This window comes from Neolamprologus brichardi, chromosome 15 (assembly GCF_056152115.1).
Source record: "Neolamprologus brichardi isolate AB-2024 chromosome 15, ASM5615211v1, whole genome shotgun sequence".
NCBI lineage: Eukaryota > Metazoa > Chordata > Actinopteri > Cichliformes > Cichlidae > Neolamprologus > Neolamprologus brichardi.
This window is the reverse complement of record NC_142118.1, coordinates 16,875,037-16,891,123: the sequence shown is the minus strand read 5'-3', so window position 1 is coordinate 16,891,123 and position 16,087 is coordinate 16,875,037. Positions and strand designations below refer to the sequence as shown.

The window sequence follows — 16,087 nt, the reverse complement described above, 5'->3', positions numbered from 1 at the left end:
CACAAACTCAGAATAAAAGTAGACAGGGAAGTGGAATAGGTTAGAGCAGGTTTTATTCAGTTTCTACATATTGCTTCATTTCTAGGCTGTTTTACTGAGCGGCTCAAAGCAATCCTGAACTTCCCAGCTTTGGTTGACGATTTTAATTAAAGCCAATAAATCGTTTTCACCGATTCGATACAGGAAGTATCTGAGCTCTGCAAAAGCAACGATCAAGCCATTAAAGTTACTTCAGTGCTCCAGTTTTCTTCAAATCTTTGCAACCATTCAAAACTTGGTACAATCTTTAATGGAAAAACATTTTTAATCACGTGTGACTGCAGCTGAATGCAAAAAGAATACATTTCAAATCCCACAAAAATAAAACTGCACAAAAAAAGTTGCCTAGTGCCCCCCCTCCCCCGTTAAAGATGCCCATGTTGCCTGTAATACAAGGGTGTTTGTTGGAAGTACTATACACATGAGTGGGGCTGTTATCTACTAAATATCTTCTCTTACAGCAGGTATAATGTAACAATATAAACCTCTGAGGTTAAATTGTGTCGTTTGCAAAAGCAGGACTTGAAGAGGAACATTAGGTTAGCGTCAGGGTTTCAGGTGTGTTTTGATGAATCCAGAACATTCTGTGGTCAGAAGACGATGCAGGTTCAGGAGTAAATCCAGCTTATTTGACGACACTGTGGAAGAATAAACGACAGAGATGGAGATCAGAATCTAGCACTGATCTGTGAACTCTTATCCACAGGCTGTTAACTGTCACGGAGGGCATTAAATCAGTGTCACAACAAGTCAAAGTAGCAGTGCTGGGTTAGGAAAAAGGAAATTAATAAAATCAATCTTTTTGAATCCTAGTCCTCTTCCTAACACTTTTAAATAATCCTTTAATTGATGATTTTCTGCCTGCTGCAGTCCTCTCTGACACTCACACACTGGTTTCCTTGTAGCGATCCAGAGCTTCCTGAGCTACCACCTCAGAGAACTTGGGGTCGTTCCAGGGGATTTCGCCCGGCACGGTGAAGTTCATGGGTGGTGAGTCGAAGAGCTTCACGCTCACTTTGGTTTCTCCAGGCTCCTCCTCCCCATCAACCTTCTTCTCAGAGTCCTTGCACATCACCTGTAGCATAAGGAGGTGGGGGTTTTAGCTTTTCAGGGGGTTTCTGTAAGTTGCAGCTGAAACAAATGATTAAAATGACTGATGATAAAGAGAAAAATCGTTTCTGGATCTTTCAGAAGTTGGATAATTTTGCAGGATTTGGTGTTTTTCTTTGTCTTGTAATAGCTGTGGGCAGATACTGGTACTTAGACACCTAACATGAGTTTTTCAGGTGATAAAAAGAAGAAGTGTTGAAAAGCATAACTATATCTAGATAACAAATTACAACCATAATATCGCATATTTTAAATTAAGGTCAAATGAAGCAACAGTACTTACCGCCTGAACACTAAAGATGCCGTCGCTGGTGTTGTTTGCGAGAGAAGACACCCAGCCGAACTGCCTGTTGAACAAATCCAAGATGGAGGAGGTGTTGAACATCTGCTCTTCGAACCTCTTCAGGAGGGAGTTGTACTGCTGGGTGAAACGCTCGGCCAAGGCCAAAGCCTCCTCCAGCTCCTCCTTCAGGGGGCCCTCCAAAGGTTTCTTCCCGGAGCAGTCTGTGAGGGAAAAACATCATCGTGGAGCTTGAGTAAAGTTGGAAAATCACTTAACTGCTACATCAGGCTTAAATTAATTAGATAAATGCTGACCCCACCCCCTCTTTTTAAAAAAAAATTCAACCACTAATGCAGTCTCCTAGTTTGGTTTCTACCTTCTACTTTCCAAAAAGTCCATTAAAAGTAAAGTAAACAATGAAATAAAATACTACTCTGTGCTTGCTGTAATTGAGGAAGAAAGGCAAACTTATCCTCACAAATACTACACACAAGATGGGGATTAGTCATCTCTAAGGCATTAACTCAAAAGCGTTGTCACACATACATGTTTCAATTTCAGAATAGTCTGCAGTTATGCTATAGGCAAGCAGACCCGCTGATATTTAGCAGCTGTGACTATTATATATATGCAAGACTGCACATAATGTGTAGGTATGAATGCACTTGTATGTGCATATGGGCCAGTGGTAGGTCACTGGTAAGTTGGATGAATATTGCTATCATTTATTAGACAGGAAAGAGGGGTAGTTATTGTCTTCCTGCTTCTTTTTGAGCATAAATTTGAGTTACTTATATTCAGACAATAATGCATCGGATTTTTTTGCCCATATATTCTTTATTTTTTTAAATGTTTGAAATAAACGTAGCTAATTTTGTCCAAACAATTGAGCTACATGTTTCTTACCCTCACTATTGCAACAGTTTCTACGATATTTCAACGTAAGGCAAAAAGTTCAACCTGCTGGTTGTGGTAAAATCCTTAACAGGTCACGGTTATTCATCCTCTGCGATCCTACATCTGTACATTCAAGTTTTGTTGATCTCAATCTCACATACGCCACGTAGACAAACACCTAAAGGAGCTGCTTGGTCATGGAAACTCATGCTACGAAGCTCCGGGTGCACAGTTTATGTGCTGATATTGATGCCAGAGGAGGATTGGAGCTCCGCCTTATTTGCCTCAGCACTTAGCGACCCTGTTCTATAACTTTGTGGCTGAGCTCCTTTGGTTCCTAAACTCTTCCACTTTGCATTATTATCACCTACAGTTGATCATGAAAAATCTGGGGGCAAAGTCATTTCCCGAATTGATTTGTTGCAGTAGTGGCATCCAATAATAGCACCACACTCATAAATTGAATGAGGTCTTCAGAATGAGCCGTTCATTCACAGACTGCATGACTAAGTGTTTTACTTTATACAATGTAGCAATGGGACTGAAAAACACCTGAATTATAAGAATAAGAGACACTGCTGACCGTTACTTCTGTCCAGACCGGAGTATTTTAGTTAGGACAACCGTACATAGAGCCTTGATATTATGCCACTGATTTAAAAATGAAAAACAGGGAAACAAAGAGTTCCAGCTGCTTTTCATTGTTTAAAACTGAAACTATAATTTAGAGCTAGTTCAAATCAACTAGCTGACGGATCCCTCTGAGCGCAAAAACAAAACAAAGCTCTTTGTATTTTCCGAGAGTCTATAAATAGATGCTTTTGTGTCAGAGCCCAGTTCTGTCCTGTCGTTTAATGGAAGAGTAACAATAGCATCATCAACACAAAGGAAGAGATCACATGATTAAATTACACTCTCTTTATAAATATTAATTGTGCTGCTCTAATCAAGACATCCCTGGATCATTATTCAGGTCTCAGTGCCTGGCTTCCTGCCAGTCGAATTTGGATGAAAGGCAGTTTGAAGAGGCCCTCATAGCTGTTAAATAGCTTCTTATATTATTATTTTTTAAATAATGAAGGATGATGTTTTAATTTATTTTGGTAATATTTCCCATATGCTCCATCTTAACTATTTTTACTCCTGTATCCATGTTAACAGGGGGAATAAAAGGTATTAGTCAACGAACGATCTTACCAATGTGCTGGATTTCTTTGCACTTCTGACACTCGTCGCGGAACTTGAAGCAGCCGGCTGAGTTGCGACGGATCTCTCTGCAGGTCATCCTGCCGTTACCGTAAGGTTTGGTGATGATCACGTCCTCATTTACGTTACCATCTGTGTGAATGACACAAACGCGCGTTATGAATGTTTCGTGTGAAAATAAAACCCAACAGTGATGTGCCTCTGCACACGAATTTAATTTGTCTTGTCTGAATGTCACTATTGGTCATGTGACTCCACAGAAATCAGAGGAGATTTGCTTTTCATTTAAGCTAAACCAATTATTACCTAGTAAGTTATTTACCAGCCAATGCAGCAATGCCGTTTACAGCTGCATAGGTATATATTACATCTAAGTTATAGCCACAAAACCTTAATTATGCATTTTCAATTATATCATCATTTTGACAAAAAAACACCTAACAACATACTAAAATCACAGACCAAACGGTACTCTAATGGCATTAATACAATTTTATGTTTATGGTCTCAAGCTATTACTTGAGACTATAGTCTGATCACGAACCTGTTCACTGAGATCAAAGATCAAGTAAATGGTGGATAGTCAATAGTCACTAAAGGCTTCTATATACCCTGACTACCTTTTGCAACCAGATGAGTTGAACCCCCCCTGGTGGTCATTACAAAGAATGCAACTTGAGGGTCCACAAGCAATGTCCACATTTTATAGACAGTCTGTAGTTAGACTTAAAAGCTCTCAGCACACATTACTTTCATTAAAACGAGGGGTTTTTGAGTTTACAGCATGTGTGATTCTGCAGCCGATAGCTCTCTAGATACTTTCTGAATAAAAACATTGAACCCGACAGAAAAACCGACCCTCATTGGGAACAGTGTCACTGTCCATGTCCATCATGGAGCCCATGGAACTGAAGAAGTTCCGGCTCATTCCCATCATAGGGGAGAACAAGTTCTGGAAGCCGTGGAAAGGATCGTGGAACAGAGAGCGGATGCTTCTGCCGTGGCGAGCGTACGGCGACAGGAAGTTAGGCAAATAGATCACAGGAGGGCTGTAGTGCACATAATCGGCCACCTGAAAACAACAAATACAGAGACCGAGCTGATGCTGGTGCTGATGTGGTGAGTGAGTGTGTTTGCTGTATACTTGTTCAAAGAGGAAGTGGTGCTTAAAGATTTATTCTGCACATAAACAAGCAAAGGTAAACTGTACCTTCATGCTATCTGTGAATATGTTGTCCACGCCGTCGGCCATCTCTGTGTATTTTTCCTCCAGGTTCTTGAACTCTCTGTTCTGCCGTTGTCCTTCTTGCTCCAGGATGTCGATCTTCTCTCCATTGATCCAGATGGAGAAAGGAGATGTTCTATTCAGAACCTCCTCCAGCTGCAGACCGAAGGAGCAGGTTTCATTTCAAATCAAATTTAAAATGTCTTTCATGGCTTAATATTTCAGGGGAGAGAAGAAGAATGATGAAGGGGAAAGGATGAAATATGCATAGTGTTGTATCTCCTTTAGTGTCTGACCTGACGTCCCACCAGTCCAGATCCACTGCTGCAGGTTCGGGAGTAGTATTTCACACAGGTGTTCTTCAGACAAGGCTTGCACTCCTCCCACAGAGCCTTCATGGTCTCGTTACAAACCTCCTCCTCCTTCTCCAGCTCGGCCTCCATCTCCTGAGCTGTACGCATCGCTTCCTATACATTAAAACATCCAACTTTATTCTGGCCCCATCTTTGGTAATAATTATCTCGTCCTTTTGTGTTAAATGTGAGAATTGTCAGTTTAGAGTTACACGTGTAGAAAATTTTCTGCAGTAAATTCTCTCAGGAAATATGTTCTTATCTGCAGCAGGGACCGATTTAAGTGAAAAAAGAGAACACTTTCTCACTGTTAAACATTTAAAAACAAAGTCTAAACCACTGGAACATTAAAAAATTACTTTTCTGTGTGTTGTGGCCCAAAAGACCCAAATCACTAGACATCTTTACTTCACTTATTTCCCTAGAGCATCGCCAACAAAGGTACTGTTAAAACATATAGTACTTAATATTAGTGCTACCTCTTTCTTCTGCTCGGTTTTCTTCAGATCATCCAAAAACCTCTTGTGCTCCTCTGAAGATTTCTGCATCACACTCTTCATTTCCTTCACTCCATTGATGGCATTTTCAATTTGTCCGTCCAGATACTTTTCTCCCTGAATGGAAATCTCTGTAAACCACAAACAACACGCAGAAAATGTTGACTTCCATAAAATGGCTTTGAATGTTACTGATATTATATGATTTCTGTTCTGTTTGTTCTGCTCACTGTCAACTTCTGCTCAGGCGATTATTTTATTCTACATATCCTAAGGGGTCCAGTATGTAGAATCACAGCACAAATGTAACACAGATCTGGACATTTATGCATTATCTTCTCAGAATAAATTCAGAATTAATCATTAAATTAACCTCAGCACCCTGTCTGTCATCCACAGACTCGAGAGTCTGTAGAGTCCCAGCTGCAGTGTATTTTATCATCCTGGAGGAACCAAAAGACATTTGAAGGGCAGACTAACAGACCACAAATGTGCTCATGCAGATAGAATATCAACTACCCTGTGTCTAGACACAACACGGACCTCCATAACAGTAATGCATGCATATTACAAGCCCCTTGGCATTGCACAAATCACAGAAATTTGACAGACAAGGAGATCTGCATGAATACTAAATATCCAAGCCTAATTGAGGGGCCTAGATTTTATTGGTTATTGTTAACACCTTTGTTTGTTTATCTATTTCCTTTAACTATTTTTTAAATCTTTTATGCTGCTCTTTGACTCAACTTTAACAAATATGCTTGAAAAAAAATGACACTATCTTCAATACCTTTAGTTTTATAGCACTAATGGAAGATTCCTATTAGTGGATTTCTTTTCTTTTGAAAAGACATCTGTTGCCCTATTAAAAACAATTTATCTAGATAACCCTAACATTACTGCCGCAACTACCAAGTTTTTAACGTCATCAGATCAATCCTTTTGTGTGAACTGGCCCTTTAAACCCTTTTTCCACACCCTGCAAACTTACGGTTAAGATCTTCTTTTGTCGGAGGAAGGATACAGCTGGCTGAGGCCACCAGAAGAGCCACCAAGGCCAAAGACTCTTTCGAGCCTTTCCTCTTCATCATCATCATCATCATTAGCATCCTCTCTGACTCTAACAGGGCCAGCAGGTAATGATGTGAATATGATGCCAAAGACCTGGAATGTAAATCAAACACACTTTCAGTCCAAAGTGACTCTGGATTGTGAAAAATGTCATTGCACTCCTTATATCCACCAGAGGGCGATGGAACCTGGAGAAAAAGCAGGTGGGCAGCTACGCAGTAAAAAAATCATCACGTTTGCTCAGCGGTTTTGTGCCCTTACATGGCAACAGCTAAAAATAACTAATCAATAACACTAAGAAAATTCAAACTGATGAACATCTTATTCGTCCCCAGTTTCAATCATTAGAGGAAGTTATGAGTTCAGATCAGCGTTCTCCTGCGACACTGACCAAAGTGCCTTTCAGAGGCATTATATAATAGAACAGCAGGCTCTTTCTCCGTTTACCCATTTCTTCTCTGACGTGTGCTTGGTCAGCTGCCCGTTCACCCAACAATGACATATTCAGCAGAGGATGTCTGTGGTGTATGACCCCCCGCTCACGCTGACATGAGACGGACAAAGACAGAGAAGTTCATCAGTCAGTTGGACCAGGCTTCTCTCCTCTCTGTGCAGCTTTTCCCCAAGCAGCATAAATAATCTCTCCCATGTGGGAGTCTAATCTCTGCTGATTATTTCTGCAGTTGGCAATAATCCTTATTTTCTCTAGCTGAACTTTGCTGATTCACTGAGTTTTTCTGGAGCCTTCTGGAGATTAGTCTTTATCAGGATTAGCTCAGTGTTTAACCATCCATAATAACCAAAATTACACACTTACACAATTACACACCATTAGATAATGTGCGTGCTTACTTGACACAAAACATAACAGAAAGGGAAAAAAATCTACTTAGAAGACTTTTTTAAAAAGGATATTTTTGTTTTGTTTGCAGAACTTGGCGCACACAGTGGAAAGGCTGCCCATTTCTATGGTGATTAAACCGGACGTAGCTTTTGCTGTGGATCAAATTTGGCAGAATTACGACAAAGACTTTTTTCAAGACTCTTATGAAGCTTCACCCTGATTTAGAGTTTTGATTGAGCAAAAGGGTAGCTACACAGATGCTTTCAGGCTTAAAGAGCTAACTGATCACATAAAAAGCAGACATTGTTTAATATGAAAGTATACTGAAAACATTTAAGGAAGGATTCGTTGGTTTCCAAAAATCAGGAAAATCACTGATGTAGAGGATAGCCAATGTCTTCCACAAGATTTGTGAATGGGCAAATCTGTTATGTTCAGACAAGATGAACATCTTTTTCTTTCTTCTAAACTGCTGGAAATAAGATTCAGCCAACAACGCATTTACCCCTCTAGTTCTGTTCTTAATGAGTGTGTCTTCATGCAGACACGCTGCAAGCTCCAGGTACTTCAGGTGAAGCAAAGCATTTGCACACCCAGTATGAAAGCACAGGTTTTAGGAGTGTCTTGCTCATCTTCTACAGTGTGTTTTTGTTTGCAGTCACTCGCCCACAATGTCCTCCTGTTTCTATGGAAACAAGCAGAGTACAGTATGCATACAAATTTGCTGCAACACCCAAAAAATGGTCAAGAACTTTTGCATTGTTTGGTAGTTGATCTGTTTATATTTCCTGTTCCCTTTATTTATTCAACCCTCTCCTACTGAATGTACTCAATCATCTTACTGAAAGAGGGCCATTCATACCCATGACTCTGCATGGGTTCAGTCAAATAAAAATATTTAAGATGACCTGCAGATCAGCTTACACACTCTTCCCCAGAATCAGTATGAAAGCTTTGCTATCTTTGGAAACTTCTTGGGTCTGCTTGCACTATATGATTAAATGCCCACAGCGAATTAATAATTACTAATCAGAAAAGGTTTATGGCATCTTAAAATTGTTTAAATTTCGATTTTTTTTGTCCATTGTCTGTGTTCTTGTTACAGTACACAGTATAGTCTTAAATCAACGCTGATGTAACCTTCCTGGATATTTTTTTCAGTCCTTCAAAAACTGCAAAATGTCATCAGCTGTTTTAAATCCAGCAGGGCTGGACTGGACGTCCACCTGGGAGCAGAAAAAAATGTCCCACTTTCTCCTGCTTATATGAACTTTCTGAGTTTTTAAACATACAGCAAACACAGTGAGGTCATTATCCACATAATACTAAACGTCTTGCTTAATTAGAGCATGCCAGGAACTAGAAGGTTTGTAAACACTATTTCCAATCCAGCCTTTTGTAATGAGAGAAAAAACTAACGACTAAGGCCAGATGTTCAGTGAGGGGAAAGAATGAACAATGCTGACATGAAAAGCACAGAAAAAACAGTGACAGAGATGGAGTGAAAGTTAGGCAAATAAAAAGTATTAACAATGCACGGGCCCAGTTGTGTTAAATGCTGAACAACAGCTGCAAGGATCCTGGTTACACAACTGAAATACCAACACTCCTCCTCTCCAGATGTTCCTCTAGAAGGTTCAGCATTACCAGTATGATATCAACATCTGCTCAGTCTCCCACACATCACCTTTATTTTCTGGAAGTATTTATTTACCCTTGTAAATATTTTATTTGACACTTAGATTACTATTAAAAGACATTTAGTACTGAGAAATGAAATCTTGGCTGCTGAAGAATAATTTTGTTCATTTTTAAAGCAAACCTCTGCCACTTTAAGCATCGCGAACACAACAAATGTGTTTGTCTGATATTGTAGTTTATATATATATATATATATATATATATATATATATATATATATATATATATATATATATATATATAAAATCAGAAAAATACAAAATGTCTTGCTAATTTTTTTTTTGCATTTTGTTATTGTAACATTTATCTCATACAATTTACACTTTATACTCTAAAACAGCTTACACTACCATAACTTTGTATTTATGACGTTGTTGCCCTACAGTATACTGCTGCACAACTATTGGCACATTTCACTTATAAAGTTTAATATTTTGCAATGATTTAATTAAATTTCTTTCATTTTATTCTACTATTTCTTTATTAAACTAGTGTTACGGTGACAGTGAAATTACCCAGGTATTTCTAAAATATCTTGCCTGATAGATTTGCTCCTTTTGCTTCTGTCCTCCCCATTAATGACTTTCCTGGTGCTTAAATAAGAAGAAGAAAAATGGACTAATCTGTCAAAAATGGGACACTGGCCTCATTATTTAAAGTGTTTGGGGACTTCTTCACCCATAGGACTTAACTGTCCTATAGGCATGAAGGAGTCAGGGCTATTTCTATTTCTAAACCAGAAAATGTAACAGTAATAATAAAGATCCAGCAATGCTTTAATAGTTTAACATTTTAAAACCTGCAAACATGCATGTGATTACAGATTTATAATTTAGTTTCACGTTTTTATTATTATTTACGCACCAAGCACTGCGTAAAATGCTGAAGCGTGTTATTGAAGTAAACCACAGCGGGACGTCATCCCCCCTAATCCAGTTGTTTTGATCCAGAGATGGAGGTCACACCCATGAGTAAGCAATTTAAACAGCAATCACCTTCAGTCAGCACGACCGCATGAAAGGGAATAACACGACATGGTTTAATTAATAAGTTAGAAGTGATTTTTTACAGTCTGACGTTTTATCTGCAAAACCTGCAAAAATGCAAACGAGGTCTGTTCTGTTTTGTTTAAATATGTTATAGCTGATAAAAAAATGTAACCACCACAGTCCGCACACAAAAACACCGACCTGCAAAAAGCAAAGCTCCTCTGACTCACCTATGTTTGTTTCCTGAGACTCCAGCTCGTCCGAAGCTGCCCCAGGCTCGCTGCTGCTCTTATATATACCAGCGGATAACGGGGACGGTGCAGACATGTGATTCAGTGACCAAGCATGCTGCCGCCGCATCCAGCTCTCAAAAGTACCGCAATGTGAACACCAACTTCCTGTAATACGCTTCAAAATAAACCTTTAGAAAACAAAACGAAAATATTTTTATGCAAATTGCTCAGTTTCAGTTTAGGAATTGCAGTTCAGTAATTCTACTTACCTCTTGTAAATTTTTAACAACAAATATGGATAGACTTGCCAAACGTGTTTTCTTTCTTTTTAAAACGGAATCATTTGAATAAGTCTGAACAGTGCCTGTCAGAAACCTCCAAAACTAGATGATTAAGATCATGTAATAACACTACAAAATATAAAAGGACAACATTTCAATAGTTGGCACTGACATCTGCTCTGCTGATTAGAAAAAAAGGCAAAAAAGAACAAAATAATAAATAAATTATTGAACAGAAACAATAACAAAAAAGAACAATTAAAACAAACTGATATTTTACCTTTTTTGTAAGATGTAACACACATGCTCCTATCAAGATAGTCTTCAATTAATATTTTTTATAACTGATTATATGTTATTGTGTTCCCTAACACTCTATTTAAATTGAATTCAGATTCATTCATAAATTTGATGTACTTTTCTTCCCCACATGCTTCTTCCACAAATTACGGAAAGCAGACTTTTATTTTGACATAAGAAAAATGTTTCCTGTCATGGTTGCGTTCAATTGCTTCTGGCTTGACATCAGTGAGAAGACTTTTCCAGAAGTTTTTTGTCCTTTATTGGCACCTCTCAGAGGTGGTGAGCAGACACAGAAACATTTGACTCATCCTGACAGTGACTCAACATTTAAAACGTTTCTTTATCGGCATTTTACCAAACCACACTGGAAAAACACTGTTTCATAACAACCAACAAAATACTGCCTGTAATAAACTACTGAGGATGTAAGCTTCCTAATGGATATACTATTATATAAGTATAAATATAAAAGTACACAATGTAATATTTGGGTTAAATTAGTTTGCTGTATCGTTGTATATACAGTGTTTGTGTTTAGTCATAATCACACGATTCTTCTTTCTCTGCAACAGATGCTGTTCAAAAGGATTTACACTGTTTAAAGAAACAGGATTCCTGATGTCACTAATAAGAATGAATGAGGAATGAATGAATTCAGAAAAAAATGACATTTGTGCTGTTCCCTTTGCTTGAGATCTTCTGTAAATGTATAATGTGGTTGATCTTGCTAAATGAATTTGGGCTGAGTTGAAAAGACTTGAAAAGCTTTGTTTATTTCTATAAGACAGAAAATACTAGTGTTGAATTTAAGAGTGTGGGAAATACTGAAAAAAATGTTACCGGGGGTCATCGTTCTATTTTTTAAAGCTTCTCTTAACACAAAGACCCAACAAGGCTGGAGTAGGCTCCTGTTTTGCTGATGACAGTAAGTTTTCAGATAAATTCAAGGACTAAGTGTTATCTTAAAAATAGATAATTCTGAAAAACAAAAGCTCCCAAAACTGACAAACAGAGCTGCATGTATTTGCTGATCTACAGCTGATGTTTTGCACTTGCATGTTTGTCCCAGGAGAGCAATGTAATACAAACTCTAGTTAAAAAAACTCAGAGGTCACCGAGATTGTTTTGACACTAGTCATTCTGCACCTGCTTTCCATAAGTGTGAGAGGGATTCTGGAAATTTGAAACATATGACCGAGGACTGTAGGAAAGTTAAAACAGAAGAATCTGCTCATGAATGCACGTCAAATACAAATGCAGTTACAGTCCAAGTGTCTTTAAACACAATTAATCCTCCTAACAAACAACTTACAAGGGCTTGTGTCATCTCAGGGCACGGATGTTCCAGTAAATTTCATGGAGACGCACAAAGACACACAAACACAGCGGGTAAAACACAAATTCTTTTGTTGTGCGTCAGCTGCAGTCATGTCTCTTCAGAGCTGTGATCGGCAGTGTTAGTTAGATGTTAGTCTTTAAACAGCTCTGCAGCTTAAATTGTGTGGTTTCGATCAGTCTAACGCAAGTACAGACTAACTTGTTCGACACTCCTTAGTAAAGTTGTTCATCCGTGTCCTCTTAGAGTCACAGTAGTTGAGTGGTTTGATCAAACTGGTGTTAAGCTCTTTGGTCAGGCAGGAGTTGTAGTTGGAAAAATACAACTGTATGTAACTAAAATTCATAGATTAGAAACAGCAATAAACACACAGTATACTAAATTCCCATGCTTTTTTTGTGACAAAGTGTAAAAGTAAAGTTGCTACACTAGGTGGCACAAACTCCATTCTTATAAGGTCTCCTCCTCCCAGGACTTAAAGTTTGAAGACTTACAGTGAGGGTGCTTGACTGGATTGTTTAATGCTTTCCAAACATCATTAGCACACTCGTGGTTACATTTCCAACTTAAAATATTTTACATCTTGACCTTGAAACAATAGAAAAATTCAGATGACAACACAAATTTGGCATTTATTTATTTTTAACCTGTTTATATTAAATATAAACATGTTAAATAGTCTTATATTTAAGCTATTTAATCTGTGAAGTTACAAGCCAGAGCTGGTTATTACGCAAATAGGCACACAATTCTGATGAGATGAGAATATATTGACAGGAAGAGCAGTTTTGATAAACAGTCTTTAAAAACATGCACTATTTTATCTAAGCTCAAGTTCAACTCAATATCTAATCAACCAATCACATAGCAGCGGCTCAGCATGTACACACGCTGGAGATGACCTACTGAAGTTCAAACTGAGCATTGGAATTGGGTAAAAAGTTCATTTAAAGTTTTGAAGGTGGCATGGTTCTTGGTGCCAAATGTGCTGGTCTGAGTATTTTAACTCCGTCCAACTTTCACTCTCTGTTACCTCTCATTGCAAGGTACTTGCAAGGTGTAGCTAATGAAGTGTTCTGAACTCTGTTGCAGGTGATGTATTCAGGATAGCACCTTGTTCTAGTTACCTTCTAGGGGTCAACATCGGGGCTCACTGGCCTCCACCTTACTCTCCCAGCACCATCTTCAAAATTCTTTGTCCAGTATTTCTTCCATCTTTCCTCTACACATGGATAAACCACCTTAGCCTTGTCTCTCTAAATTTGTTGCTCCCGGTCATTCCCCCCAAAGTCTTAGCATCTTCCTCCAGCTCTGCCTCCTGTCTTTTTGTTAGTACCACCATCTCCAAACACTACGTCATCCCTTTACCAGTTCCTCCACTTACTGTCCTTCCTACCCATATTGTGCCCCCAGTGGCTGGTAAGACAAATATAGCAACAAAATTAAACACTGCTGTGCTTAAATTCTTTAAAGAAGTCCTTTGAAAGAACCAAAGCAAAGATTCGGCTCCTCTGAGTGGTGGGCTGACATTAGACAAGGCATGCAGGACATCTGCTGTATGTAACACAACAGTAAGAAAGCAATGACCTCATCCTTCAGAATTCCTGACAATGAGAGGTAACAGAGAGTGAAAGCGAGAGAAATACTATATCAGTGACACATCATGCTCAGGCATTCTGGGAAATGTGTTTTAAATTTACAATTTGTGATTTGTAATAGAAAACCAAGTCGGAAAGGTCGGATGAATTTGTCATCTGCAACTCACATTAAGCCTTTGGGTTACACATGACCTGCGTGATTGGTGAACACATCCAGTGAAGCATTTAGCTTCCAGGGAAACATTTTATGGTTTGTGTTGTGTTGCTTGAGCAACCATCTTTGTTTTGGTCAAAAAGTGCCCTGTAATTATTATTGCCACATGAGCTGATGAACACCAAAACAGAGGTAAAAGAAGATTAGCCATACATTTGCTAAGATGTCAAAAACACGACTTCAAACAAATGGAATTGGTTTTAGCCACATACACATATTTTCAAATTAAGCCTCACACACTGTGGTTTACAGTTTCTCTTTCCTTTCACAAAGTTGTAGACACCAACCAAACCCTGCCCCTACTCAGTGTTTGGCACTAAGTGGCCAAAAACCGATTTTATAGATCAAAATCAGACTTAAATGCAGTTCCTAATTGACTTGTACGCTACAGATGATGTGAGATAAACCATCCGCACTCACTGCTGCTTCCTTTATTTGAGCTGTGTGATGTAGTTCCAAACGCTACAAGGCAGCAAATTTGTTTTTCACAAATTCAACATTTTAACTTCACGCAGACCAGCAGCGCTCACGTAAAGCTAACAGTTTTATGGCCTGGAAGTATGTTCAACTTGTTTTCCTCAGTTTTGATGATTTACCAGCAACCGATCTAGTGTTGCTAAACCTGTTGCCAATCTGTTGCGTGACCCATAGCAAATGTACTTTACACCCAGTGTGAATATGCGTTAGTTCATACAGGTGTTGACAAAGTGTGGTGTACTGTTGCGTGTGTGTGCCAGCTGCCAGGCTGCGGCTGTGTTCACTTGGATAACTACTGAACTGAAACCATCCAGCTCTGGAGCCATGATTTTGAGTATTTCAGTATATACACATGCAAGCAGAGAGCTTACTCCGCTGATGTCTAACACAAAACATCATTATCAACAGGCTTAATTGGTCCCACTGGCGTGCTGAATGACCGTGGCTAACAGACCATGGGAGAACTTCAAACATTCGGATGATTCTGGTATCAATTTAGGGAAGAATGTGTTTCTGTGTGGATGGATGTGTGAGTGCGCTGGAATGTGAGTCAACGAAGCTGATTATAAAAACCCCAAACTGCACAGTGTGATCAAAGCCCGGTGGGTTCACACAATAAATAACCTCATGGAATTCAAGCTTTTTAGAAACTGTAGCATCTTTTACCTTTATACTGATGAAAAAGAGCATTTCCCGGGGCTTCATTTTAGATAATGACAATTTGGCAGCACTGAAGTATCCAGATAAGAGTATTTACTATAGTAATGACTGCAAAGAATGTCCATTTTCTTAACCGCTTATCCTGGTGGAGCTTATCCCAGTTGCCACAATTTATATGAAAACATCTTCGTATTATTTTTCTTACCTATTCAACATTCCTTTTCATGTCAGCCATATCCAGGAGCTATGAGTGTGAATGGCTTTCTGTCTCTCTCTATTAACCTTGTGATGTACTGGTGACCTTTCCAGAGTGCAGCCTGTCTCTTAGCCCCAGGCTTCATTAGGCTCCAGGTGTCCAGTGGGTCTAAATGTTTACATCTGGAGACTGTGAAGGTCATCAGAGTACAGTGAACTCATTAGCATGTTCAAGAAACTAGTTTGAGATGGTTTGAGCTTTGTGATCAGCAAATGACTACACTGTGGTCATAAAGGGGAGTCCATATCTCCCACACTATTGCACAACCAGCAAATGCCTAAACCCAGGCTTGATGGAGCCATGCTTTCATATAATTTTTAACAAATTCTGACCCTGTAATCTGAACATCACAGCGGAAATCAAGACTCATCAGACCAGGCAATGTTTTTACAATCTTCTATAGTCCAGTTAGAGAGCTTGTGCTAATTGTTGTCTCAGTTTCCTGTTGAGTTACTGTTGCTTTCCTTTTAACTTGAAGCAGTTTGGCTGTTCCCCTCTGATCTCTGGCATC

The 16,087-nt window shown here is 38.9% G+C and overlaps 1 protein-coding gene across 2 annotated transcripts; it reads right to left on the bottom strand.

Annotated features, from left to right (window-relative positions):
* Positions 1–36: 36 nt before the first annotated feature.
* On the bottom strand, positions 37–10,577 carry clu (clusterin). Of its 2 annotated transcripts, XM_006792700.3 has the most exons (10): positions 10,449–10,577; positions 6,605–6,777; positions 5,593–5,741; positions 5,057–5,227; positions 4,746–4,916; positions 4,394–4,607; positions 3,527–3,667; positions 1,433–1,653; positions 927–1,114; positions 37–677 (listed from the first exon to the last, which is right to left on the bottom strand). In XM_006792700.3, exons 2-10 carry the CDS (start codon positions 6,720–6,722, stop codon positions 665–667), a joined length of 1,386 nt encoding a protein of 461 aa, XP_006792763.1. In that variant the 5' UTR covers positions 6,723–6,777; positions 10,449–10,577; the 3' UTR covers positions 37–664. The 2 variants fall into 2 exon arrangements, with proteins under 2 accessions (XP_006792763.1, XP_087708528.1); XM_087852402.1 differs by lacking the exon at positions 37–677 and having other exon boundaries at positions 923–1,114.
* Positions 10,578–16,087: the final 5,510 nt, after the last annotated feature.